Source organism: Theropithecus gelada, chromosome 7b (genome assembly GCF_003255815.1).
Source record: "Theropithecus gelada isolate Dixy chromosome 7b, Tgel_1.0, whole genome shotgun sequence".
Taxonomy (NCBI): Eukaryota; Metazoa; Chordata; class Mammalia; order Primates; family Cercopithecidae; genus Theropithecus; species Theropithecus gelada.
The window spans coordinates 22,949,751-22,977,254 of record NC_037675.1 but is presented as its reverse complement, the minus strand read 5'-3'; the positions used below and the strand labels follow the sequence as shown (position 1 = coordinate 22,977,254).

At 37.8% G+C, this 27,504-nt stretch overlaps 2 gene segments (V, D, J or C); both read right to left on the bottom strand.

The window, feature by feature from the left end:
• Positions 1-27,504, bottom strand: part of LOC112629379 — an 881,832-nt gene that overhangs the window by 801,652 nt on the left and 52,676 nt on the right.
• On the bottom strand, positions 628-1,868 carry LOC112629371. The segment is given in 2 exon segments: positions 628-1,533; positions 1,707-1,868. Coding segments are annotated over 2 exon segments (444 nt in total).

Here is a 27,504-nt window from a genome sequence, read left to right as displayed (position 1 = left end):
ATTAAGAACCACTGGGCTACCCTAAGGCATTGGTCTCTAAAGTGGGAGGGACACATCTGGGATGGGAGGACCAAGCTAATTGACAGGGGTGTGGGAAGAATGCATTGCAATAAGTACAAATACTTCCATTTGCATTTGTTTTTAGTTTAAATATTGTGAAGGAGATTCAGTTTTACTAATATTTCATATACTCACTGACTGGCCCCCCTCAACGGGACTGTATGCTAGATTATAAGCAAAGTATCCTGAAGCAAGGATTGAGGTTCCAAATGCAGGGCTGTAGGTAGCAGCCAGTCACTCATTCATTCCTTTCTCACTTCTTATAACATCACCCAATGTTAACTAAACCACCCTTTACAAAGTGGACTTGTTTTGAAAGTATTGCTGCAAAGAAACTGAAGCTAGCAGACAGTATTTAAAAGGTAAGCACGGACAGCAATGAGAAAATTAGTTGACTGACCCTGGTGGCTCACACTTATAATCCCAGTGCTTTGGGAGGTCAAGGCAGGAGGATCACTGGAGGCCAGGAGTTCAAGGCCACAGTGAGCTATGATCATGCCACTGCACTCCGGCCTGTCTGAATTTTTTAAAAAGAAAAGAAAATGGAAGGGTTGACCTGCCTCTTACTACTATCGCAAGTTCATCATCAGTCATTTTATGAGGGAAAAGCAAAAATAATCTAATCAGATCTCAAAAAAATGAGTCAAAAGTGTTTCAGATATCAAGTAGACTGTTTGAAATAATCACCATTTAAAAGCATATTTTCTGGGCTGGGTGCATTGACTCACACCCGTAATTCTAACACTTTTGGAGGCCGAAGCAGGAGGATCACTTGAAGCCAGGAGTTTGAGACCAGTCTGGACAACACAGAGAGAACTCATGTCTACAAAAAGGAGGAAAATTCACTGGGCATGGTGGCACATGCCTATAGTCTCACCTACTCAGAAGGCTGAGTCCCAGCTACCCTTGAGCCCTGGAGTTCAAGGCTACAATGAGCTATGATCATGCCACCGCACTCCAGCGTGGGTGACAGAGCAAGACCCTATCTCAAAAAAAAATTAAAAGCATATTTTTATAGACATTTGTTAATATATAGTGTGTGTCTGGACTCGATTTTTTTTCCTAATAGCAGTACCAAATGAAAAAGCTTGGGTAACACTGAATTAAGGAAGAAAAAGTTATTGCTCGTCTGTTTTGCCTCCTGCAAAGGCTGTGATCTCTGTTTCTGTTCAGCTCTTCATGGGTTCCCTGCCTCTGTGTCCTCCACAGCACAGTAGTAAACAGCAGCATCTGCCTCCCGCACCTGGAGGATGAGCAGCGATGAAGAGAATCGTTCATAGGTCATGTTGTATCGTCCCTGCTGAGAAGGCTTTGAGCCCTTAACAAGGAGTCTTGGTGCACATCCCGGGAAGTGAAGGTACCAGAAGAAGTTGTAAGCATTGGACACAGAGTGATTACAGAAGATTTCCGCCATGGCTCCCTCCGAAGATGCCACTGTGGAAGGCTGAAACACTTGGTCCTTGCTTTCTGCAACTAGGAAAACAAAGAGGGCTGTCACTTTAATGGTACTATTTGGTTTGTTGATTGCCCCTTAGATACAGTGAATATTAGATCTGACTTCTCTGTTTTTCTATTAAAAATGAGTCCAAATTTTAAAACAATGTCCTACACTTTTACAAAACCAAATAGTGAAGGAGCCTACTCACCATTCCAGAGAGAGTTGAGGAGAAGTCCCAGCCACACTGTCCCCAGAGTGCTCTGCAGAGCCATGGCCAAAATGCAGTTGGTCTCACCAGAAAGCTTATTTAAGACTATCTGTTTTGCATTTTTTTTAATTTGTGTCAGTGACATCATCAGCCAGAATCTACAGCCTTTAGAAGGACTGCTACAGTTGTGAGGCTGCATAGTAATGACTTCACTGTGCTTTGTTCTGAGAAATTAATCTTAAAAGGGAAGGCAACCTTTATAAGGTCACTGTGGTTGTGCAAATTTAGTATTCAAGGAGCTTCCTTTCTTCTCTAAGGGTATTAGAAGGAGTCACATAATTAATGGGGCACTGCTCCATTATACAAATTAAAGTGATATATTCACACAAAAAGTATGCTAAATCCCATCACATATGACATGATGACCTGCTAATGTGTTTAAAATAATTAGCGTGAAATATTAGTAGCCGCAGTAGATAAGAAATGAATTTTTTTAAGGTACAAAAGTTACTGTCTAAATATGCTGATCAAAATTTGACTCCTTGCATTCAAGGTGATCTTTGGAACAAATATGGGAAAAAAACGTCAGCTGTACTTTTTCTGTAAACAAAAGAAGCAAAAACTGCATTTGGAGATAATCTCTTTTGGTATGGTACCTATCCTCATTTTGCAACTTGACACTGTTATTGTTATTAATATAGGGCTTACTACAAAGTTCTGTCTCCGGCTTTTATTGTACTGTACAAGTTTCCTTGGGATTTTACTTGAAAAAGAAGAGGAAACACAGTTTGCAGCAATTCGGCGTTTATTATACAGTAGGGCTTTTATGTAACCTCCGCCACCTAGTGGACTACATGGGAACTCACGAAAAATAATTTCTCCATGCACCCCCTAAGACAAGTGTTCACAGCTTCTCATATCTTCAAGAGATTTCGTGTCCTTTGCTTTTGTTCAATTTCTTTATCCTTATTCAATTTCCATAGGAATATGAAGGCTATCCAAATGAAATAATTGCCTTTTGTAAAAGCCTTCTGATTACTAAAAGATGTTCTTTATTCAGGTGAGTGGCTATTAAACATATACTTTCATGGAGTAACACACTTCTCTTTGGATGGTTGCTTTATGAATCCCCTTTCCTTCCTTAAATAGTCTTCTAGGTGAGAGGAAATCTGTTTCTTTCCTAATCTTTTCTCTTTTCTTAATGAGAGAGTCCTTAATAATGATAAGATGAGCCAGGAGCAGTGGCTCAAGCCTGTAATCCCAGCACTTTGGGAGGCCAAGGTGAGTGGATCACCTGAGGTCAGGAGTTCGAGACCAGCCTGGCCAACATGGTGAAACCCCGTCTCTACTAAAAATATATAAATTATCTGGGCATGGTGGCAGGCACCTGTGATCCCAGCTACTCGGGAAGCTGAGGCAGGAGAATCACTTGACCCCGGGAGGCAGAGGTTGTAGTGAGCTGAGATCGCACCACTTCACTCCAACCTGGGCAACAGAGCAACACTCCATCTAAAAATAAAAAACATAATAATGATAAGATGATCATTTAGGTCCAACAGAAACCTTGTATTTATATTTATGACCTCAAAAAGCTTCCAAATAAAATACAGAATTCCAAAATGACTCTAAAATGAGGATAGAAAAAAATCAAAGGGAAGTGGGCACCAATTTATTTAATGGAAGGACTAAGATCACTACTATGATTAATTTGAGCTCTGAAATTTCTGACAACCAAAACACAGAGCGGAACACAAAAGGAATACAATTGTACAAGTAAGCTGATTAAGCCTTCAAGCAGCTTCTTACTGAAGCCAAGTAGTACAGAGCTATAGATAACTTAAAACTCTTTTTAGATACTGGTTATGTACTTTTGGTTCAAAGTAGCTACTGCACAGTATTTCAGCATGCACCACACTTACTTAGGCAATCCCCTAGGGTGGAATTATAGGCTGCCTGTAACTCCTGCAAACACAGCAATTAACATTTTTTTTACATTTCACCTATTAACTATGTGATAATTTCTCTAGGGTATGTCCCCAGCAAAGATTGTTCAATCATAGTACATACACATGCTCGATTTCACTGTGGTAATGATTGAAAGTAGCTACAGCCACTTACACTTCTACCAGCAGTGCATGAGCATTCCAGTCTTTCCATAACCTCAACAACACTTAGTATTACAAAACTGTCTACTTTTACCAATCTACTGAGTATGGAATCTCAAATTGCATTACTCTGATTATTAGTCAAATTGAGCTATTTGTATTTCCCCTTTCCCATGTTATCTATACAAAGGATTTCACACTTTAAACTTAGTCCTCTAGTGTTTCTCAGTAAATCATAAGAGTTTCTCATATATTAATTTTTGGCTGTATCCAAAATCACAAATATCTTTTTCTAATATGGTCCCAGTCTACTAAGTTTGTCTATGGTGTCCTTTTTTTAATGGAAGTCCTTAATTTTGAAGGAATCAACATTATCATTTTTTTTCACTTTATTGAGCTTTAGGGATTTTGATTTAGAAATCATTCTTCACCCCAAAGCCACAAATACATTTTCCCACACTGTGTTTATTATCTTTCTAGATTTGTCTTTTACATTTAGGTTTTAATTCATCTAAAATTTACATCTGTAGAAGACCCGACTACTTTATTTTTCTCCATAGAGCAGGACAGTTTTAATAGCACAATCTACTAAATAATCCAGCATTCCCTACAGATTTGTGGCATCATGATTATCATATTAGAGTTGCCTATGAACTTGATTCACAAAGTTACCTATTGAACTTTCTGAGTTTTATATTCATGTTGTTGTTTCCTTCTGCAATACTACTATACTATTTTTACTGTCTTAGCTTTAGCAAGATCCTCTTCTTGTCAGTCAAATATTCAGGTATAATTTAATAAAATCTACTTAGCTAATTTAAGCAGAAAAGAAAGATATTAAGATATATTAAGTAGATCACACACTATCCAGCAGAGATAGGCAGTGAGAATTCAACGCTATACAGCCAAAAACAATGTTTAAACACAGCACAGGGAAATCTCTAATCAATCAAATCTCACACTGCTCACCTTAACACTACAAATTCACTCAACCAACAACAAGAACACTCAGTACTGAATATACAAAGCCCTTCCATTGCTGCTCGGAAAGTCCGAGGCATAGTCCCTACTGTATTAGCTATTCTTTCATTACTATAAAGAAATACCTGAGACTGGATAACTTACAAAGAAAAGAGGTTTGACCGGCTCACAGTTCTGCAGGCTTTACAGGAAGTATAGTGTTGGCTTCTGATCAGCTTCTAGGGAGGCCTCAGGAAGCTTACAGTCATGGTAGAAGGCAAAGGAGCAGCAGGCATGTAACATGGTGAAGGAAGGAGCAAATTGGGGGTGGGGGATGCCACACACTTTTAAATGACCAGACCTCACAAGAACTCATTATCACAAAGACAGCACTAAGCCATGAGGGATCTGCCCCCATGATACAAATACATCCCATCAGGCCCCACCTGCAGCACTGGGGATTAAATTTCAACATTTGAGTGGGGACAAATATCCAAACGATATCATCTGATGTATACACTAAAGAATATATCTGCAAACATACTACTGGAGGAAAATAACGAAGAGTAGTGCTGATAGTGGCTATCCCTGTCTTGCTTCTGACCAAAAAGAGAATGCAGCTACAATGTCTGCATTATCGAAGCTTCCTTTGTAGCCTAATACATGCCCAATTTTTTAGAATGTCCATTAGTGCTGGAAAAGAGTGTGTATTTTCTGTACATCCCACAAAGTTCCTTTTGAACATATTTCAATCCACTTCTATCTCCAAAATTCTGTCTCCACAGGGGGCTCAAAATCAGTATGAGGAGACAAGTGGAGAACAGATGGTATGCCTTCCTGCTCCAATATTTTCTCATCTCTTCACCTTAACCTTTTTCCTCATCCAAATTTTCTCTCCTCTCTCCAAGTTACAAAAATAATAGGTCTCATCTATGAAAGGAGAAAAATTAATTCAGGTGGAGAGAGACAAAGAAAGAAATAAGAAGGATGGAGATCTTGGTAGTTTCACAAGCAGCAGCCACCCAAAATGTCATTGTATAGCTTGAAAAGACATTTTGAAATGATCTATATCCAACATACCTGGGACTTAAATACAATATTTATAACAAGATATAATTCTAATTCATTTGAATTCCTCCAAAATTCTAAGAGAACTTCACTGGTTTAGGACAGTGATTAGAGAAGAAAATAACACCAAGTAGGATTCAAAGAAGAAAGAATAGGCTTAATATTACATGGAGAGGTATCTGGGGATAGTGTGGGAGATAAATAAAGTAAAAAGTGCTAAAACCCCCAAGATGGCAAAACGTAACATACAACAAAAATGGGACTTTATCTGTCAGTTATTCAAATAGACTCCAATAAACTCTATTGAAAAATAATTACTTGCTGTAATTGGATTTTGTGGGAAATGATGAAGAGACTGTGCTCTGTGAAGAAAATTGATTGAGGCCTGACAGAATAGCATGAGTGAGGTCAGTGAGACTAGCAGCATAATGATAAAAAACCAAAGGCAATGACAACACCAAAAAAAATTGTCAAAATAACTTATTCTGGCCAAGCACAGTGACTCATGCCTATAAACCCTGCGTTTTGGGAGGTTGAGGCAGGCAGATCACTTGAGGTGAGGAATTCAGGACCAGCCTCACAACATGGTGAAACCCTGTCTCTACTAAAAATACAAAACTTAGCTGGGCATGGTGGCACACGCCTGTAATTTCTGCTACTCAGGAGGCTGAGGCATGAGAATCACCTGAACCCAGGAGAGAGAGTTTGCAGTGAGCCAAGATCGTGCCACTGCACTCCAGCCTGGGTGACAGAGTAAGACTCTATCTCAAAAACAAACAAATAAATAAATAAATAAATGCATAACTTTTTCTGAACTCTGGAAATTAACAAAAGACTTGCAATAATTCAAGAAGCATTTACTCAAGAAAACTGGCTGTATCTAGATAAGAACAGTGAGCAGCAACTTTGTGGTGTTTAAATTTGCCCTGTTCTCTTCTTCCTCTCCCCAGCTCTCCAATAGCCTTGAAAACCAACAGCACTGCCACAATGTTGAGAAACAGCAGCCTTGAAGCTACTAGAGAGGGCAAAGCTGGTTTGGAGCTCCTCAAAAACACTGTTCTCAGAGAATTGTCATTATTTGACCTGCCTGGCACATTCCTGCAACTTCCATTGGCAAGACTTGCCTCTGTTTGATCTTATTCAGAACTTTCTCATTGCAAACAATCTTTCTGGAGGAAAACAATAAGCACCAGTTATTTAACATTGCCACTGCCTGAGGAGATGATAATAGTGGAACAAACAAGAAACTGACCAATACACTTAAAGGAAAAGCTCAATAATGAAATGTCCATAGGGGGCTCTGAAAAACTCCAACATATTCCTGAAACTCTAGAAAGCACAAGCACACAGAAGGCTGTATACATGCCAAAGGCCATTTGAAGACATAGGAAAGATTTAAGAAGTACCTAATATCTCACCTGAGACTGACCTTGAAGCTCTGTGATAGCAAGAAGTGAAGGCTAAGGCAGAGTTGCAAACTGCCTGGCTAAATATTGAAGGTCCAGTGAAACCCACATACAAAGCCCATCAGTGAAGGCTAAGAGACCTACTGGTTCCAGACATTTAAGGAAATCTCTGTCTAATCATTAGCTGACCATTAAGCTAAACAAGCAGAGACTTTAATGGCCACACATGACAAAGAATACAGACTTTACAAATGTGTTCAGGAAAGTCAGTAAACAAACTGGTAGCACACACAATAACAAGCAGCAGCAACAAACACCGAGGGAGTGAGTGACATTTCCAGAGTTGCCACTTTATTTGAAATATTAATATCTCTCAAAAAATGATAAAATTTTAAAGATAAATAAATGAATAAAATGTCTCAATGCAAAAGTAAAATAAAATATCCATATCCAGTTTTCAACAAAAAAAAGATAAAACATGCAAAGAAACAAGAAGATATGGTCTACAGAAAAGTCAAACAAAAAAAAGGAAAGTTTAAGGAAGCTAGATATTGAAATTATGAGGCAAAGAGTTTAAATCAACTATTTTAAACATGTTCAAAGAACTTTAAAAAATCACAAATAAGGAACTAAGAGAATATAAGAATTATGTCTCACTAACTACAAAATATCAATGAAGAGATAGAAATTGTAACAAAAGAACCAAATAAAAAATTAATAAATTTAAAAGGATTAAAACTATACAATTTTCTCTTACCATAATGAAATTAAATTAAAAGTTAAAAAGGAAATTTGGGAAATTCACAAATATGTGAAAATAAAACAACACACTCCTAAATAAACAATGACTCAAAGAAGACATCACGAGGGAAATAGGAAAATAATTTGAGATTAAGGGAAACAAAAACACACCCAAAAAATCCATAACAAAACTTATGATATGCAGCTAAAGCACTGCTTAAAGGGAAATTTATAAACACCAAATTATAAAAAGAAAAAATATTAAATTAATCATCTGTTTACCTTAAACTAAAAATAAAGGAACAAACTAAACCTAAAGCAAAAAGAACAAAGGAGATAATAAAGCCTAGAGTGGAAATAAATGAAATAGAGATTATAAAAGCAATAGAGAAAAACAAATTAAACCAAAAATGTCTTCTTTGAAAAGATCAAGAAAATTGACAAACTTTTTGTCATGCTAAATTAGCCAATTAAAAAAAAACACTGAAATGACTAAAATCAGGAATAGAAACATTACTACCAATTTTACAGAAATAAAAATGATTATAAGGGAATGCTATGAACAGCAATGACATATGCCAACAAATTGGATAACCTGGGTGAGAAGACAAATGCTTAGAAAGACGCAAAGTACCAGAACTGACTCAAGAAGAAATAGAAAATCCAAACAGATCTATAACAAGATCAAATAAGTAAACAAAAAATATTCCACAAAGTCAAGTCCAGGCCCAGGAAGCTTCACTAGTGAATTGTATCAAATGTTTAAAGAATTAGCCCCAATCCTTCCCAAACTCTTCCAAAACATGAAAGGAGATAATACTTCCCATTTTGCAATTATATGGGAACATTGCTTAAAACTTTCATAATATTTCTCAAGCCTGATTGGCCTAATACTTCCCAGACTACATCTTTTTATTCTTCTTTCTCGACTTTTCTCTCTTTTCATAAGAATTCCCTAAGGTTCCATTTTCAGACCTTTAATTTCTGCCCTTTCTCAATCAGTCCTACCTGTATCTTTGGTAGTCATTTCAAAGACAAATTTTAGGGAAGTAGATGAGCCATTTATTTTTGAATAAATATCTAATCTGACATGGTTTTGCCTATAGTCATGCAAGTGTGCACTGTCCCACCCCAGGAGAACTATTCACATCACAGACCCATAGATTTTAATTTCCATTACAATTTGTAGGCAAATAGCAGTAAAGCAACTTTATCTCATAAAAATCAGTAAATGCAAACATGCTATAACTAACTGTAACTCACAAAGAATGGTATAATGACCCTAACTCTGACATTCCTAGTGAGTTGGGACTGCAAAGGAAACTGATGAACTCCTAAGAGAAATTTCGTTTTCTTTACTCAACAGATCTTATTATTAAAGAAGTCAAAATTAACTTCTTTTCACACAAAACCTGCCCCTCTTTCTGACTTTCAATTTTAGTATGTGTTTCTAACATTCATCTAGAGTTTAAATCAGCTAGCTCTCTCCACCCCCAATCTATTCTATATAGTAGAATAAGATTAATCTGCCTCTGAAATATAACAAGTGTCACGTATAAGGGAGTTGACGATATTTGCAGACTGCAAATAGGAAGTGGTGTCACCAGGTGTGCAAAGGTAGCTTAGTATAGCCTCTTGAGCTAACCCTCTTGCTCTAATGGTAAGCCATTTCTACTTTTGCTCCAGGAATGTATTCTAAAGCAACATGTACAACCTCTACAAAGATCTTCTAATCTTCTGTCATTTCATATTTAGTGTTTCCGAAATCAGAGCAGCAATTCTGAGTTCCTTTTTCATCTTTCTTCCAGAATTCACCTATGAATGCTAAACAGTTTCCTCCTGAGTATGACTAGACTGTATGATTCTCTGCCTCCTAGATATTCTCTGTGTACATAGCTTGGTTCATTGACCACATTAATTCATTTACATGCTAATCACTTCAAAACCACAACAGTTTTAATAAGGTCCTCTGGGGAAACCCAGCTTCCTTTGTTAAATACTCTTCTTACCACAGAGAAGCATTTAGAGACCAAAGAGTAATCAGTGAGCGTAAGAGTTCTAATGAATCACCAGAGGCATCCCTTGGTCTTATCTATGATAATGGCATGAGCCAGAGAAACACAGGAGATTAATTAAAAAGTTGCATTTTCCTCTAGGTCTTCTTAAGAGGCAGTCTCTATTGACCTGTAACTTGTCAAAAGTAACCAAACTCTAGTCTGCTTGCTTCCAGAACTTGTGTGTGTTTGATTATAAACAATCAACCTCTTGAGTGCCATTCGACCCAGCAGAGCAGAAGCAAATTAGTACCCTGTAACCCTCTCTGCACAGCTTCCTTCATCATTAAGAGAAAACACGGTGTGCAAAGAAGACTTCTAATCTAAAATATAGCACCTTCTTCACCAGGACTCTGTGCATGGTAGTTAGTCCATACAACCCACTTACTATTTTCATTTCCCACTGAATTGGTCTGTTGTCTTATGCCCTATTGGAGATGTGGTTCAAGATAATAAATTATTATCCAAGAAATCTGAAGTTGAAAGAAGTCTTAGAGTTGACCTTTACAGGAGAGAAAGCAAAAGTCCAGAAGATTACACAACTAATCTAAGATCATAAAGTTTGTGATTAAACAAGGTTACAGCTTGAATCCTAGTCTCCTAGTAAAACGTTTTTCCAAAAAAAATTACAAGTGTCTGTCACCTGAAGACAAGCCTGGGAAAAAGTTAAGGGATTGCTTCAATTAAATTGCAGTTAGAAAAATATGAGGCCCTATCATTTCTTCCTCTGAAATTTTGAAATCTCTGATAGTTTCCCTTTCCTTTCCATTCTCATTGCCTTGTTTTTATTAACTCATGCTCCTAATACTACCATACCCTCCTTGCTTTGGCATCCAGAATTCAGTGATTACTATTTCTATTTATCCTTCACATCATTGCTAAATCATCTTTCTAAAAGGAGATCATGTCACAACTGATTTAATAAATGTAAACTATATAATCTTAATAATGTCATTGTTCTTAATTACCCATGATATATTAAGTGAGGTGAGGGGTCTAGTTAGATTTTTTTTGCCCCATTTATCCATTTAATAACTTCAAAATACTTGGTTTAAATCTGCCTACTTTATTGATTTATACTTCCTTTTTTATCACATATTAGATTCTTAGGCATAGCAGCATTTATTTCTGTGCTGTTGTCATTGTCGTTCCATGCATCTTTTAGTTAGTTGCCTATGCTTTACTTTGTTTTGACAATCATGTGCTTATACGTTGGAAAAACAAACTGTGGTATAGCCACGCAATGGAATTCTACTCAGGAATAAAGGTGAGTGAACCATCGATAAAAGAAGTGACATAAAAGAATCTCAAAATGATTATGCTGAGTAAAAAAAAAAAAAAAAAAGACCAATAGAAGTATATATTGTTCATTTACATAAAATTCTAGAAATTCTGGAAATTTTAAACCAATCTACAATGATAGAAAGTGCATTCATGGTTGCTTGGTAAAGGAAGATGGGGGCAAAAAGAGAAAAACGGGGTCACAAGAAGGCACAAGAAAACTTTTGTGATTGATGATTATGTTAATCAATTTGATTGTGGTGGTGGTGTCATGGGTGTATACATATGTCAGAATTTATCAAACTGTGTACTTTAAATATATTCAATTTACTGCATGACAGCTATACCCTAAAAACGACATTATGGGGGGAAAAGGGCTTTCTGAAATAACCATTATTAGATCACTGGTGACCTTCAAGGGAACGGGTTCCATAAGATAGTGAGTGTGGAAACCCAATTGCAAGACATAAAATTACATAAAAGTATGTAATTATTACATAAAAGTACTAGATGCAATTTCAATTTTCTTAAATTTGTTACTTGTTTTGTGGCCTATCATATGATCTTTCCTGGAGAATGCTCCATGTGCTGATGAATAGAATGTATATTCTGCAGTTGTTGGGTAGAATATTCTGTAAATACCTGGTAAGCTCATTTATTCTAGGATATAGTTTAAATTCATTGCTTCTTTGTTGACTTTCTGTCTTGATGACTTGTCTAGTGCTGTTAGTGAAGGATTGAAATCCCCTCCTCTTATTGTGTTGTTGTCTGTCTCATCTCTTAGGTCTAGTAGTAATTGTTTTATAAATTTGGGAGCTCCAGTGTTAGGTGCATATATATTTAGGATTGTGATATTTTCCTGTTGGACAATTCTTTCATCATTATATAATGACCCTCTTTGTCTTTTTTAACTGCTGTTGCTTTAAAGTTTGTTTGGTCTGATATAAGAATAGCTACTCCTGCTTTAGCATTCATTTGCGTGGAATATCTTTTTCCACCCCTTTACCTTAAGTTTATGAGTCCTTTTGTGTCAGGTGAGTCTCTTGAAGACAGCAGATACTTGGTTGGTGAATTCTTATCTATTCTGCCATTCTGTATCTTTTAAGTGGAACACTTAGGCCATTTACATTCAATGTTAGTATTGAGATATCAGGTACCATTCTATTCATCATGCTGTTTGTTGCATGAATACCTTGGTTTTTTATTGTGTTTTTGTTTTACAGATCCTGTGAGATTTATGCTTTAAGGAGGTTCTATTTTGGTGTATTTCAAGGATTTGTTTCAAGATTTAGAGCTCCTTTTAGCGGGTCTTGTAGTGTTGGCTTGGTAGTGGTGAATTCTCTCAGCATTTATTTGTCCAAAAAAGACTGTATCTTTCTTTTATTTATGAATCTTAGTTTCACTGGATACAAAATCCTTTGCTGATCATTGTTCTGTTTAAGGACCCTGAAGATAGGGCCCCTATCCCTTCTAGCTTGTAGGGTTTCTGCTGAGAAATCTATTGTCAATCTGAGAGGTTTTCCTTTATAGGTTACCTGGTGCTTTTGCCTCACAACTCTTAAGATTCTTCCCTTCATCTTGACTTTACATAATCTGATGACTATGTGCCCGGTTGATAATCTTTTTTGCAATAAATTTGGCAGGTGTTCTTTGAGCTTCTTGTATTTAGATGTCTAGATCTCTAGCAAGGCTGTAGAAGTTTTTCTTGATTATTCACTCAAATATGTTTTCCAAACTTTTGATTTCTCTTCTTCCTCACGAACACCAATTATTCTTAGGTTTGCTCATTTAATATAATCCCAGACTTCTTGGAGGCTTTGTTAACTTTTTTTATTCTTTTTTCTTAGTCTTTGTTAGATTGTGTTAATTTGAAAGCCTTGTCTTTGAGCTCTAAACTTTTTCCTCTGCTTGTTCAACTCCATTGCTGAGACTTTCCAGTGCATTTTGCATTTCTCTAAGTGTGCCTTTTCATTTCCAGAAGTTGTGATTGTTGTTTATTTATGCTATCTATTTCACAGAATGTTTTTTCTTTCATATCTTGTATCTTTTTTAATTTCACTAAGTTGGACTTCACCTTTCTCTGGTGTCTCCTTGATTAGCTTAATAATTGACCTTCTGAATTATTTTTCTGGCAATTCAGGGATTTCATCTTGGTTTGGATCCATTGCTAGTGATCCAGTGTGATCTTTTGGGGGTGTTAAAGAATCTTGTTTTTTGGTATTACCACAACTGTTTTTCTGGTTCCTTCTCATTTGGGTAGACTATGTCAGAAAGAAGATCTGGGGCTCAAGGGCTGATATTCAGATTTATTTGTCCCATGGTGTGCTTCCTTGATGTCCACTATCTCCCTTCCCATGGGGATGTGGATTCCTGGGAACCAAACTGTAGTGATCGTTTTTCTCTTCTGGATCTAGCCACCCAGTGGAGCTACTGGGCTCTGGGCTGGTACTGTGCGGGGGGTGTCTGCACAGAGTCTTGTAATGTGAACCATCTTCAGGAGTCTCAGCCATGGATAGCAGCACCTGCTCCAGTGGAGGTAGCAGGGAGGGAAACGGACTCTGTGAGGGTCCTTAGTTATAGTTTTGCCTATTGTACTAGTCTTGTGTTGGTTGGCCTCCAGCCAGGAGGTGGTGTTTTCAAGAGAGCATCAGCTGTGGTAGTGAAAGGAGGACCAGGCAGTGGGCAGGGTCCTAGAGCTCCTAAAAGAATGTGTCCTTTGTCTTCAGCTACCAGGGCATGCAGACAAGGACCATCAGGTGGGGGCAGGGCTAGGCATGTCTGAACACAGACTGTCCTTGGGCGGGGCTTGCTGAGGCTGCTGTGGGAGATGGGAGTGTAGTTCTGAGGGCAATGAAGTTGCTTGGCTGGTCTCACTCCCAACAACAGCACCAAGTGCTTTTGATGCCCTCCTAACAGCATCAAGTTTATTTCCAGGCAGAGGGTGAGCAGAGCTGAGAACTTGCCCCAGGCTACCAGTCTCCCAGCTGAGAAAGCAAACAGAGCTTTCAGGTTTCACACCTTTCCACCTGCTTCGGCTACTGTGCTGTGTCTGCACTCTCAATTTCCCCCTCCCCTGAGTTCCGTCCAGAAAACTTTGAGTTCAGTCAAAACTGTTACAAAGTTCAGCTGGATGTTTCCTCCTCCCTGTGGTCTTCTCCCAGTTCCTCTGGCAGCCCTCCCCAAGGACCTCTGTGGAACAAAGTTAGAAATAGCTTCCCTGGGAACTGAGATTACCCACAGGACTCTTCCCACTGCTTCTTCTACCCCTGTATTTCACTCCACTCTCTACATTTGTCTCAGCTCCAGGTAAGGTTAAACATACTATATTTGCAGCAACATTAATTATGAGAAAACTCTATACCTATTAAACAGTCATTCTCTACTTCTCCTCATCCACTGGTAAACACCAGTCTACTTTCTGACTCTACAAATTCACCTATTCTGGATGTTTGATATAAATAGAATCATACCACAGGTGATATTTTTTGTCTGGTTTCTTTAGCTTAGCATAAAGCTTTTGAAGGTCAATCAGTACTTCATTTGTTTTTGTGGCTTAATAATATTCTCTTTGTAGCTCTATCACATTTTGTTTATTCATTTACTGATGGACATTTGGCTTGTTTCCATCTTTTGGCTGTTGTGAATAATGCTACTACAAACAATCATATATACCTTTTTTCAATTCTTTTGGTTATATATCTAGGATTGGAATTGTTGGATCATATTATAATTCTATATTTAACTTTTGAGGAACAACCAAACTGTTTTCCACAATGGCCGCACCATTTTACATTTCCACCAGCAATTGATGAGGTTTCCAAATTCTCCACATTCTCACCAACACTTACTTTCATTTTTTCTAAATTATAGCCATCCTAGTTGAGTGTGAAGTGGTATAATTTGCAATTCTCTGATGACTAAAAATGTTGAGTACTTTTTATATGTTTGTTGGCCATTTGTACATCTTCTTTGTAAAAATGTCTATTAAAGTCTTTTGCCAATTTTTAATCAGGTTGTTTGTCTATTTGGGGTTGGGCTATAGGAGTTCTTTATTCTACATACTAGAACCTTGTCAGACAAATTATTCATAAATATTTTCTCCCATCCTTTAGATTTTCTTCTTACTTTCTTGATATGTCCTTTTACAGACAAATGTTATTAATCTTGAAGAAGTCAAATGTATCTACTTTACCTTGTATTGCTTGTGTTTTGAGTGTCATTTCTTTTTTTTTTAAATACTTTAAGTTCTAGGGTACATGTGCACAATGTGCAGGTTTGTTACATATGTATACATGTGCCATGTTGGTGTGCTGTACCAATTAATTCATCATTTACATTAGGTATATCTCCTAATGCTATCCCTCCCGCCTCCCTTCACCCCATGACAGGCCCCAGTGTATGATGTTCCCCTTCCTGTGTCCAAGTATTATCATTGTTCAATTCCTACCTATGAGTGAGAACATGCAGTGTTTGGTTTTCTGTCCTTGCGATAGTTTCCTGAGAATGATGGGTTCCAGCTTCATCCATGTCCCTACAAAGGACATGAACTCATCCTTTTTTATGACTGCATAGTGTTCCATGGTGTATATGTGCCACATTTTCTTAATCCAGTCTATCATTGATGGGCATTTGGGTTGATTCCAAGTCTTTGCTATTGTGAATACTGCCACAATAAACATACATGTACATGTGTCTTTATAGCAGCATGATTTATAATCCTTTGGGTATATACCCAGTAAGGGGATGGCTGGGTCAAATGGTATTTCTAGTTCTAGATCCTTGAGGAATCGCCTCACTGTCTTCCACAATGGTTGAACTAGTTTACAGTCCCACCAACAGTGTAAAAGCATTCCTATTTCTTCACATCCTCTCCAGCACCTGTTGTTTCCTGACTTTTTAGTGATTGCAATTCTAACTGGTGTGAGAGATGGTATCTCATTGTGGTTTTGATTTGCATTTCTCTGATGGCCAGTGATGATGAGCATTTTTTCATGTGTCTGTAGGCTGCATAAATGTCTTCTTTTGAGAAGTGTCTGTTCATATCCTTCACCCACTTTTTGATGGGGTTGTTTGATTTTTTCCTGTAAATTTGTTTCAGTTCTTTGTAGATTCTGGATATTAGCCCTTTGTCATGGGTAGATTGCAAAAATTTTCTCCCATTCTGTAGGTTGCCTGTTCACTCTGATGGTAGTTTCTTTTGCTGTGCAGAAGCTCTTTAGTTTAGTTAGCTGTTAGTCTGATGGGCTTCCCTTTGTGGGTAAACCTGACCTTTCTCTCTGGCTGCCCTTAACATTTTTTCCTTCATTTCAGCTTTGGTGAATCTGACAATTATGTGTCTTAGAGTTGCTCTTCTCGAGGAGTATTTTTGTGGCATTCTTTGTATTTCCTGAGTTTGAATGTTGGCCTGCCTTGCTAGGTTGAGGAAGTTCTCCTGGATAATATCCTGCAGAGTGTTTTCCCACTTAGTTCCATTCTCCCCGTCACTTTCAGATATACCAATCAGATGTAGATTTGATCTTTTCACATAGTACCATATTTCTTGGAGGCTTTGTTGATTTGTTTTTACTCTTTTTTCTCTAAACTTCTCTTCTCACTTCATTTCATTCATTTGATCTTCAATCACTGATATCCTTTCTTCCAGTTGATTGAATCGGCTATTGAAGCTTGTGCATGCATCACATTCTCATGCCATGGTGTTCAGCTAGCTCCACCAGGTCATTTAAGGATTTCTCTACACTTGTTATTCTAGTTAGCCATTCATCTAATCTTTTTTCAAGGTTGTTAGCTTCTTTTCGATGAGTTCAAACATCCTCCTTTAGCTCAGAGAAGTTTGTTATTACTGATTGTCTGAAGCCTTCTTCTCTCAACTCATCAAAGCCATTCTCCATCCAGCTTTGTTCCATTGCTGGTGAGGAGCTGTGTTCCTTTCGAGGAGAAGAGGCACTCTGATTTTTAGAATTTTCAGGTTTTCTGCTCTGGTTTCTCCCCATCTTTGTGATTTTATCTACCTTTGGTCTTTGATGGTGGTGATGTACAGATGGGGTTTTGGTGTGGATGTCCTTTCTGCTTGTTAGTTTTCCTTCTAACAGTCAGGACCCTCAGCTGCAGGTCTGTTGGAGTTTGCCGGAGGTCCACTCCAGACCCTGTTTGCCTGGGTATCACCAGCGGAGGCTGCAGAACAGCGAATATTGCAGAACAGCAAATGCTGCTGCCTGATCATTCCTCTGGAAGCTTCCTCTCAGAGGGGCACCCGGCCATGTGAAGTGTCAGTCGGCCCCTACTTGAGGGTGCCTCCCAGTTAGGCTACTCAGGGGTCAGGGATCCACTTGTGGAGGCAGTCTGCTCGTTCTCAGATCTCAATGTCCGTGCTGGGAGAACCACTACTCTCTTCAAAGCTGTCAGACAGGGACGTTTAAGTCTGCAGAAGTTTCTGCTACCTTTTGTTCAGCTATGCCCTGCCCCCAGATGTGGAGTCTACAGAGGCAGGCAAGCCTCCTTGAGCTGTGGTGGGCTCCACCCAGTTTGAGCTTCCCGGTCGCTTTGTTTACATACTCAAGCCTCAGCAATGGCGGGTGCCCCTCCTTTGGGTGTCATTTCTAAGAATCTAGTGCCAAGTCCAAGGTCATAAAGATTTACTCCTGTGTTTTCTTCTAAGAGTTTTATAGTTTAGCTTTTAATTTAGATATTTGATCCACTTTGAGTTGATTTTTTCATATGGTATGAGACAGAGGTCTAACTTCATTCTTTTGCATACAGATATCCAGTTGTCCCAGTACCATTTGTCAAGCAGATCATTCTTTCCTCCACTGACATGTCTTGGCACCTTTGTTGAAAATTAACCATAGGAATATGGTTTATATCTGGACTCTCAATCTATTCTATTGAGCTTATTTCTTGGGCTTATTATCATTGGGTTTATTTCTGGACTCTCAATCTATTTTATTGATCTGTATGTCTATCCTTATGCCATTAGCATAATGCCTTTGTCACCATAGCTTGTAGTAAGTTTTGAAATATGAAAGTATGAGTCTTCCCACCTTATTGTTCTAGATTATTTTGGCTATTCTGGGCCGCTTGCAATTCCAAGTGAATTTTAAAATCAGCTTTTCCATTTCTGCAAAAAAATAAAACTAAAAGGTCATTAGGATTTGGATAGAAATTGCACTGAGTCTGTCAACCAGTTGGAGTAGTTTGCTATTTTAACAATATTAAGTCTTCCAATCCATGAACACAGAATGTCTTTACAGTTATTGAGGCCTTCTTTAATTTCTTTCAGCAATGTTTTATAGTTTGTGGTGTACAAATTTTATGCCTCCTTGATTAAATATACTCCTAAGTATTTTTTATGCTGTTGTAAATGAAATTGTTTTCTTATGTCATTTTCAGATTGTAGTGTTTTATATAAATCCTCTGTTGCTTTTTAAACAATATCTCTCTTTAAGTGATTTCTTCATGGTTAAGTTATTTTTAGGAAGATAGTGTGGGTAAGGCTTCAGAAGAATGTTCTAGGCCAATAAGGACACTCCCCAGCTCATAGTGAAGCCCTACATAGTACATATTTTGTGTCTGTGAGATTGCAAGGTGATTTGACCTTCTCTCTTCATTGGTTAACAAAGGTAAGTAGCTGTAGAGTTGCTTGTTATGCATAGATTCTTCTTCATAGTTAGTGCTGTTGCAAAGATAGTATGTTTAAGATTTCCTCATTCAACCCTGCCTCTTCTGTTACACTGTAATACCAAGTAGGTTACAGAGACTTACAGCCTTTCATGATTATGTTCCAACGTACAGCTAACCATTGGCCCCTATGCAGAAATCTATGCTGTGCTGACTCTGTCCAAACTCTGTAATGTAGTCATCCTCTCCTGGCATCTTCCTTTACCCTGATCTAATTTCAGATGCACTCATTAGCTCTTCTAATGAGTGTATTTTCACACTTAAAGTGTTGCCTTTTAATTTAAAAAGATGATGTTTCTCTCTTTCTCATTCATTTTCCTTATTGTCTTCAGTTTGTTTTGGAGAAGGCAATAATGGGCAGTTAAGTCTTTATTCTGCATCTTCCACTTCTAGTTTTTCAAACCTAATCCCTGTTGAATGCTTAATATGTGCTATGGCATATTTTATGTGCATTATCTATTAATTATCTATTAATCCTAATTACCACTCCAATGATATAGACATTATTATTACACCCAACTTATAGATAAGGAAACTGAAGCTGAAAGACATTAAGTTATTTGCTTAAAGTAACACTGATAAGAAATGCTGGAATCAGGGCTTAGACCCAAATACACTTGACTCCAAAGCTACATTCAATTGCCATGCTATTTTTTTATTTTAACATTAGGTTATAGTTGGCCGGCGTGGTGGCTTACGCCTGTAGTCTCAGCACTTTGGGAGGCCAAGGCGGGCAGATCACAAGGTGAGGAGATCAAGACCATCCCGGCTAACATGGCGAAACCCCGTCTCTACTAAAACTACAAAAAACATTAGCCGGGTGTGGTGGCGGGCGCCTGTAGTCCCAGCTACTTAGTAGGCTGAGGGAGGAGAAAGGCGTGAACCCAGGAGGCGGAGCTTGCAGTGAGCCGAGATCGCGCCACTGCACTCCAGCCTGGGCGACAGAGCCAGACTCCGTCTCAAAAAAAAAAAAAAAGTTAGGTTACGGTCTTCCTTCCAGGTCTCCCTTCTGGAGTTAACATTGGGTAAGTCTAATCCCAAGATAGCAAGCTTTAGGGTCAAGGGCCAAATTGAGACTGCATATGTATATTGCCTGCCCCACCCAATGCATTTTAAATGTTTTCAATCAATCAACAATATTTAAAACCTGGGTGATTTTTAAGCAACTCAGGATTTCCACCTCCTTTTGAAAAAGCAGAAGATCTAGCAGCACTGGGCTGGACAGTTTCCACACAGCAGTAGTTAGTGTGTCCTAAATAGTAGCCATTTATTTGAGAAGATGCATTTACTCCCTGGTTAGCAATAGTCCCTACCCAGTTCTCTTGATTCATTTATATTACCTGCCTGACCCCTGACATATCTGAGTTTGTGACCCTTTATCTAATCGCTCTTTTACAGGAGAAACCTAAAAATGTTTTTGTACCACTAGTTATTTTATTTTCATAGGAAGAATCTGTCTTCCTGTAATTATTTTTCATATTGCCTAATTTCCAGACCCTTCATCATCATGGTTTCCCTCTGCTAGAATTTCAGAATTTGCAAATGTGGGAGAAGTGAACTGATGGGGATAGAGCAGCAGAATTTATGTCTCTCTTTGAACTGTGAGACTTTACCTTATGACTATACAAATAGGCTAGAACCATATACATTTTTCACTAGAATTAAGGCAAATGACACCAAAACACCCTCCAAGAAAAGACTTCCAAAAGCAATGGGAAAATTAATATTCTAATTCTACACTCTAACCAAATTGTTCTAAACCATTGGTTCTTAAAGAGTGGTCTCTAGAACAGCATGAGCTCAGAACTTGTTATAAATACAAATTCTCAAGCCCATATCAGACCTACTGAATCAGAACTTTGTGTTTTAACAAGTCCCCCACATGATTCCAGTGCATGCTAAAGTCTGAGAACCACTGTCTTAGACTATAGTTATTTTCAAAAAGCTGTGACTAACAAACCACATATTTAAACCCAGCTCTAGCATGAACACCTGACTCCAAACACACATCCTCCTTTCCAACATGTCTTCTTATTTCCTTGCCAGCAGTCACTGCCTTCTTGGCTAACTATTCACAAACCTTTATCCAATGTATCCATTCTAGAAATGCAGGAAAGACTGTCGTCAACCTAATTATTCATGACTTAGTGGTTATAACTTCTAACTTTTTGAATTTTGATATATTCTTCCAACTCTAATCTTCTTACATCTCTCTTATTCTGTAGGACTTTTCAAAGATAACCAAAAAACTGTTTATCTGCAAACAAGTCCACTACTCTGGGGTCTATTTCATCTAGTCCTGATGACAGAGCCATTTTAAATGGATAGACATTACCAGATTTTTCTTTTGATTTACAGCTCTATTAATCATGTTTATTTTGCCATTTTCAGTTTTAGAATTATTATACCTGACATGGAACAATGCTTTTCAAGCTTTATATATCATGACACACGTAGAAAATAATAATATTTTAACAGCACACTGTTGTGAAACAAACAGATACAACCAGGGGCAACTGGTGTAAGGACTTCAGTCACCCTGGACCAGATGAAAGGACCAGTATCTCTGAATCCTTGTAATACAGCAAGATACACTAATGTTGCAGGGCACATCAGGAACCGAGCTTAGATTAGGAAATGGAAGCTTAGCCAAAATTAAGAAATTAGGCCAAAGACCATCTCCTCTTATTTGTAACAAGTTTTGCTTTGGCTTGTTCTGTGCTTTAAACTTGTTTATTCCCACAGCTTCAAGAAATAACCCTATATATATTCTTGATTACCAGTGACAACCTTCAACTACACATGCACATACACACACTTTTGCCTTTTAAATTTTGTTCTTAACTGAGAATCATTTATACAATCATATGATATCTTCAGGTACCTTTACCTTTTCTTCCTTTACAAGATTGTCAGATTGCCATAATTTCACTTAAAAATTCCCAGGGGACTGGGCATGGTGGCTCACACCTGTAATCCCATCACTTTGGAAGTCAAGGCAAGAGGATTGACTGAGGCCAGGAGTTCAAGACCAACCTGGGCAACATAATGAGACCCCCATCTTTACAAAATTAAAATTGAAAACATTAGCTAGGCATGCTGGTGGGCTCATACAGTCCCATCTACTGAGGAGGCTGAAGCAAGGCAGTTGCTTGAACCCAGGAGTTTGAGGCTGCAGTGAGATATGATAGTGTCACTGCAGTCCAACCTAGGAGACAGAGGGAGACCCTGTTACAAAAAAAATAAAATCTATGATAATCTGTGTTATCTTTTAGTGTCTCTGGCCGTGAAATTATACCTATCTTTTTCCTAATTTTTTTAGGTTAACTTTCCTAATATCCAGGAAACATCTAGCTATGCCCAGCAGTTCCTCCCCAATTTTTGCAAACTCCAAATTTATATTGACACATACTCTCTCCAAGTTTCTGATACTTCCTAATACATCAGTTTCCTATTGCTTCTATACAAATTACCACCAATTCAGGTGCTTAAAACAGCACATATTTATTATCTTACAGCTCTGTAGGTCAGAAATCCAAACTGGGTCTCACAAGGCTGAAATCAAGATGTCGATAGGGCTGCATTTCTTTGAAGGCACTAGGGGAGAATCTATTTTCTTGAATTTCCCAGCTTCTAGATGCTACCTACATCTCTTGGCTTGATGCCCCCAGTCAACAGTCTCATTTCCCTACTTCTGCACTCTGCTTCTCTTGCCTTCCTCTTTCACTTTTAAGGACACTTGTGATTACATGGAGCCCACCCAGATATTCCAGGATAATCTCTCCACCTCTAGGTCATACCCTAATCACATCTGCAAGGACCCTTTTGCCATGTAAGGCAGCTATTCAAAGGTTTCCCATATTAGGATATGAACATCTTTGGGGGAACCTCATTTAACCTACCATACATGTCATTAACAAGTTCTTTCCTATCAATCAGAATTAAATCCAGAGTAACAGCATTCTTCATTGTCTCCATTACATTCTTTTCAATAAAATTGTCAGTGAGTCAAAATTTATTAAATGTTTTATCAATCAAGATTGTTTCAATTGCAAGAAACAAAAATTTCAACTTGAGCTGAAGGGGATTTATTGGCTCATAAAACTAGAATGCCCAGAGAGAAAATAGGGCTTCAGGCAAGGCTTAATGGAATGTCTCAAGGAATCTATTGAGATATGGGCTAGGATCAATCAGGTCTATTACTGGAGCTGGGGAATGGGACGAATCAATCAACCCATTGCTCTCAAGCTTCATGGTGCAACACAATAGACAGGAGTGACTGGACTCTGGGGAGGCAGCCATTGTTGCCCATGCATGTCCATGCCTAGCAGAATAAGACTCTTACTGGATAATTTCATTGTTACCAAAACAAACACTTCATAGTGTCTTACACCTTACAATGGCTTTTCACATACATTTTATTACTTTGAATAATTAATATAAGTATGATTAATTCTCATTTTGTCAGTAATGAAAAGGATAAAATGCAAATACTAGAACTCAAGCTCAGGTATTCTAAGACTGAGGCCCATGCCTCCAAAGCAACAGATAGCTTTATGAAATTAATACCACACCATCATGACCACCTTGCCTCTTTACCAGTTTTGTCATTCTGATTAAGCAATCTGTAGCATTTATTAAGAAAAAAATGTTAGGCCAGCCGCGGTGGCTCAAGCCTGTAATCCCAGCACTTTGGGAGGCCGAGGCGGGCGGATCACAAGGTCAGGAGATCGAGACCATCCTGGCTAACACGATGAAACCCCGTCTCTACTAAAAATGCAAAAATTAGCTGGGCGTGGTGGCAGGCGCCTGTAGTCCCAGCCACTCAGGAGGCTGAGGCAGGAGAATGGCATAAACCCGGGAGGCGGAGCTTGCAGTGAGCCAAGATCGCGCCACTGCACTCCGGCCTGGGCAACAGAGGGAGACTCTTGTCTCAAAAAAAAAAAAAGTTTGTTTTGCTCTAAAGAAATCTCACCCAAATTCACTCCCATACACTTCAACTCTTATTTTATGGGTTTCCATACACTTATATACTTCTTAACATGCAGTTCTAGCCCTCCCCTCCCACACCATCATTTAGATGTATCTTATGAACAAGGTAAACTTTCCGTTCTAATCCTGAATCTCATCCTGCCAAGACTTGGTGGAAAATAAGGCAGATTTAACAATAACAATTACTTTTTCAAATTGTCTTTGTTTGCTATCGATAAATTATATACTGCCATATAGAAATTTAGAATTTAAAAAAAATTCTAGTTTCTCCCTTTTATTTTACTGGCACATTGTAAACATGCAATAAATATTAGTTCCCTCTTTTCCTCTTAACCTTATTAGAAAGCCACCAACCATTTTTGTTCACCTCTTTCTCTTGACTTTATAACAAAACAAAACCGTAAACATACATGATTGTCTTTTGAAGCACAGGAATCGCCCTGCCAAGACTTGGTGGAAAATAAAGCAGATTTAATAATAACCATTACTTTTTCAAATTGTCTTTCTTTGCTATTGATGAATTATATACTGCCATATAGAAATTTGGAATTTAAAAAAAATTCTAGCGTCTCCCTTTTATTTTACTGGCACATTGTAAACATGCAATAAATATTAGTTCCCTCTTTTCCTCTTAACCCTATTGGAAAGCCACCCACCATTTTTGTTCATCTCTTTCTCTTGACTTTATAACAACACAAAACTAAAAATATACATGATTGTCTTTTGAAGCAAAGGAGTTGCCCTTCTTTTCAGAATATTCACCTGTTCCTTACAACTAGGCCCTTTATGCCCTCATATAATGTTTTGGTCTAAATAGCCTGAATAATTTATTCTAGCCATCTAAATAATATTTAAATTCTTATTTCAAACAAATGATACTCCAGGCTTTGATTGAAATTTTTACTATTCTTTCTCATTTCTTTCTTTCTTTTTTTTTTTTTAGACAGTCTGGCTCTTGTTGCCCAGGCTGGAGTGCAATGGTGCGATATCAGCTCACTGTAACCTCTGCCTACCGGGTTCAAGCGATTCTCTGCCTCAGCCTCCCGACTAGCTAGGATTACAGGCCTGCGCCACCCTGCCCAACTAATTTTGTATTTTTAGTAGAGATGGGGTTTCTCCGTGTTGGTCAGGCTGGTCTCGAACTCCTGACCTCAGGTGATCCACTAGCCTTCGCCTCCCAAAGTGCTAGGATTACAGGCGTGAGCCACCGTGCCCAACCCTATTCTTCCTCATTTCTAACAAAGAAATGGTTCCATCCTTGAATACCTCTAACAAGTTAAAAAAAAAAAATTATGTTATGTAAAACTTTAGCTTCTAGTCCCATTATATTTTCTTATTGGAGATTATTATGGTCTTATTCCTGTTTCACATAAGAGACCCCTCATAGGAGGCAGCTAATTGGTTCTTCTCCATCTAAAACTCATCTTTTCCAGTTAAAGGCAGAATATTTTTATTTAGGCCCAAACAGTGGTATGACAACTATCTGGGGGAAAAAAAAAAAACCTTGCTTCCAGTTTTCTAAATCCACAAACCCCTTTTTCCTTTTGTCCATGAGAGGTCTGGACAAGCACTAGAAATACTGACTCAAATACAGAGGAATCCTCAAAAGTTTCTGGCTAATTTCAGTCTTTTTTATGGTACAATAGTCAAGATACATCACCTTGCCTAAAACCTATATCAGCAATGAAAAGCTTCAGTTAATTTAGTTCTAGGATTTACACTGATCTAAGTGATTCCTCACACTTTACAGACCCTGCAAATAACAAAAATCCCTCAAGCTTCTCAGCTATTAGCCAAACTTCTTATGAATTATTGTTTCTTTGCCTTTACATGTCACTGTCCATTACTTTAACACTTACACATAGCTGTCTATTACTTTAACACTCTAACCCCGGTCACCTTCCTTACCTGGCCCAGAGAAGAAGCCCATGACTGCTTATTTAAATTAGACAACAACTCATACTTTGCACAAACTTAGAGACTCCCTTGGATTTTCTTGATTCAATATTACAGAATAGTTTATTATTTTTTAAAAACTGAAAATTGCAAAGTAGGTTATGCTATCTCAAGAGCTTTAATTCAAGAGCTTGAATTTACTCTTGAAAATTAAGCTTCTCCCAGAAATTAAATCAGCTTGGATAGTTAAATTCATTGCCCTTGCCTGGACCTGCCAGAGGAAAAACAGTAAAGAAACAAACATTTATATTGATAGTAGATACAATTTTGAGTTAATCTATTATTTTAAAATGCTTTGAAAGCAAGCAAATTTCCTCATCTCTTTAGGAATCCCTATAAAATGAACAGAGAATTAATAAACTTTTAGACAATTTGATGTTACCTAAGGATATAGCCATAATAAAAGTGCATTTAACAAAAATGCTTCACAATATTATCCAAAATAATAAAGATGCATTGACAACACTATTTAACCAACATGGTGGAATAATTTTAGGAATATTGCCAAAGACGTTTTCTATACATGCCCTACCTTCCAATGAGATCATTCTGGGAGGATTGCAAAAGTAGGATATTGACAGGAACCAAAGACTCAAGAACATTTTGATCACCTCCAAATGGATTTTATATAAATGCCTCGGCAGTGAACTATAAATATGTTCTGGTTATTATTTACTCAAGGGTTGAATTGATGCTTGTCCTTGACAAAGAGCTATGGCCCAGTTGTGACCAGAATGTTTAATTTCTTTTTCTCTAATATGGGAAATTTCAACTTATCTTTCTAGTAATAGGGGCATATATTTCACTTTTACTATTACCAAATAACTGTAAACCTGTATCTTTTACTTAAGACTTCACTATCTTTATCATCTACAAACGTCAAGAAAAGTAAAAAGAACTAATGAAATTCTAAAACTAAAATTAGCATAGCTCTCAAAAATACCCAGACCTCTATTAGCCTTGATGATAATGAGATCTACCGTCTCTGGGACCCACAGGTGATCTCCTTATGAGCTACTAATAGGCTACCCAGTTCATTTGAAAATTTTACTTCTAAACCTAGATTATACCCTACTATAGGTTAATGTGACCAAATATCACATGAGACACATATGATGCTTCCAACTTTAACACTAACAGGTTCAAACCACATTTTCAAAACACCCACTGTCTGATCTGAAATAGGGAGATCTAGTCTTCTAGAAAATACATCAGAGAGAAACTGCCCTTGAGTCCCAGTGAAAAGAACCTTGGCAGGGATTATTAACAACTGACACAACAGTAAAACGTCAAGGTGTTGATCGTTGGAGTCATGCTTTTTTATTTTTTATTTTTATTTTAGATTCAGGGGCCCATGTGCAGGTTTATTACAAGGGTATATTCCATGATGCTGGGGTTTGGGCTTCTATTGATGTCATCATTCCAACAGTGAACATAGTATCCAATAGGCAGTTTTCTTTCCTCCCTCCCGACTTTTGGATTCCCCAATATTAGTTGTTCTTATCTTCTGTGTGTACTCAAGGTTTAGCTCCCACTTATAAGTAAGAACATACAGTATTTG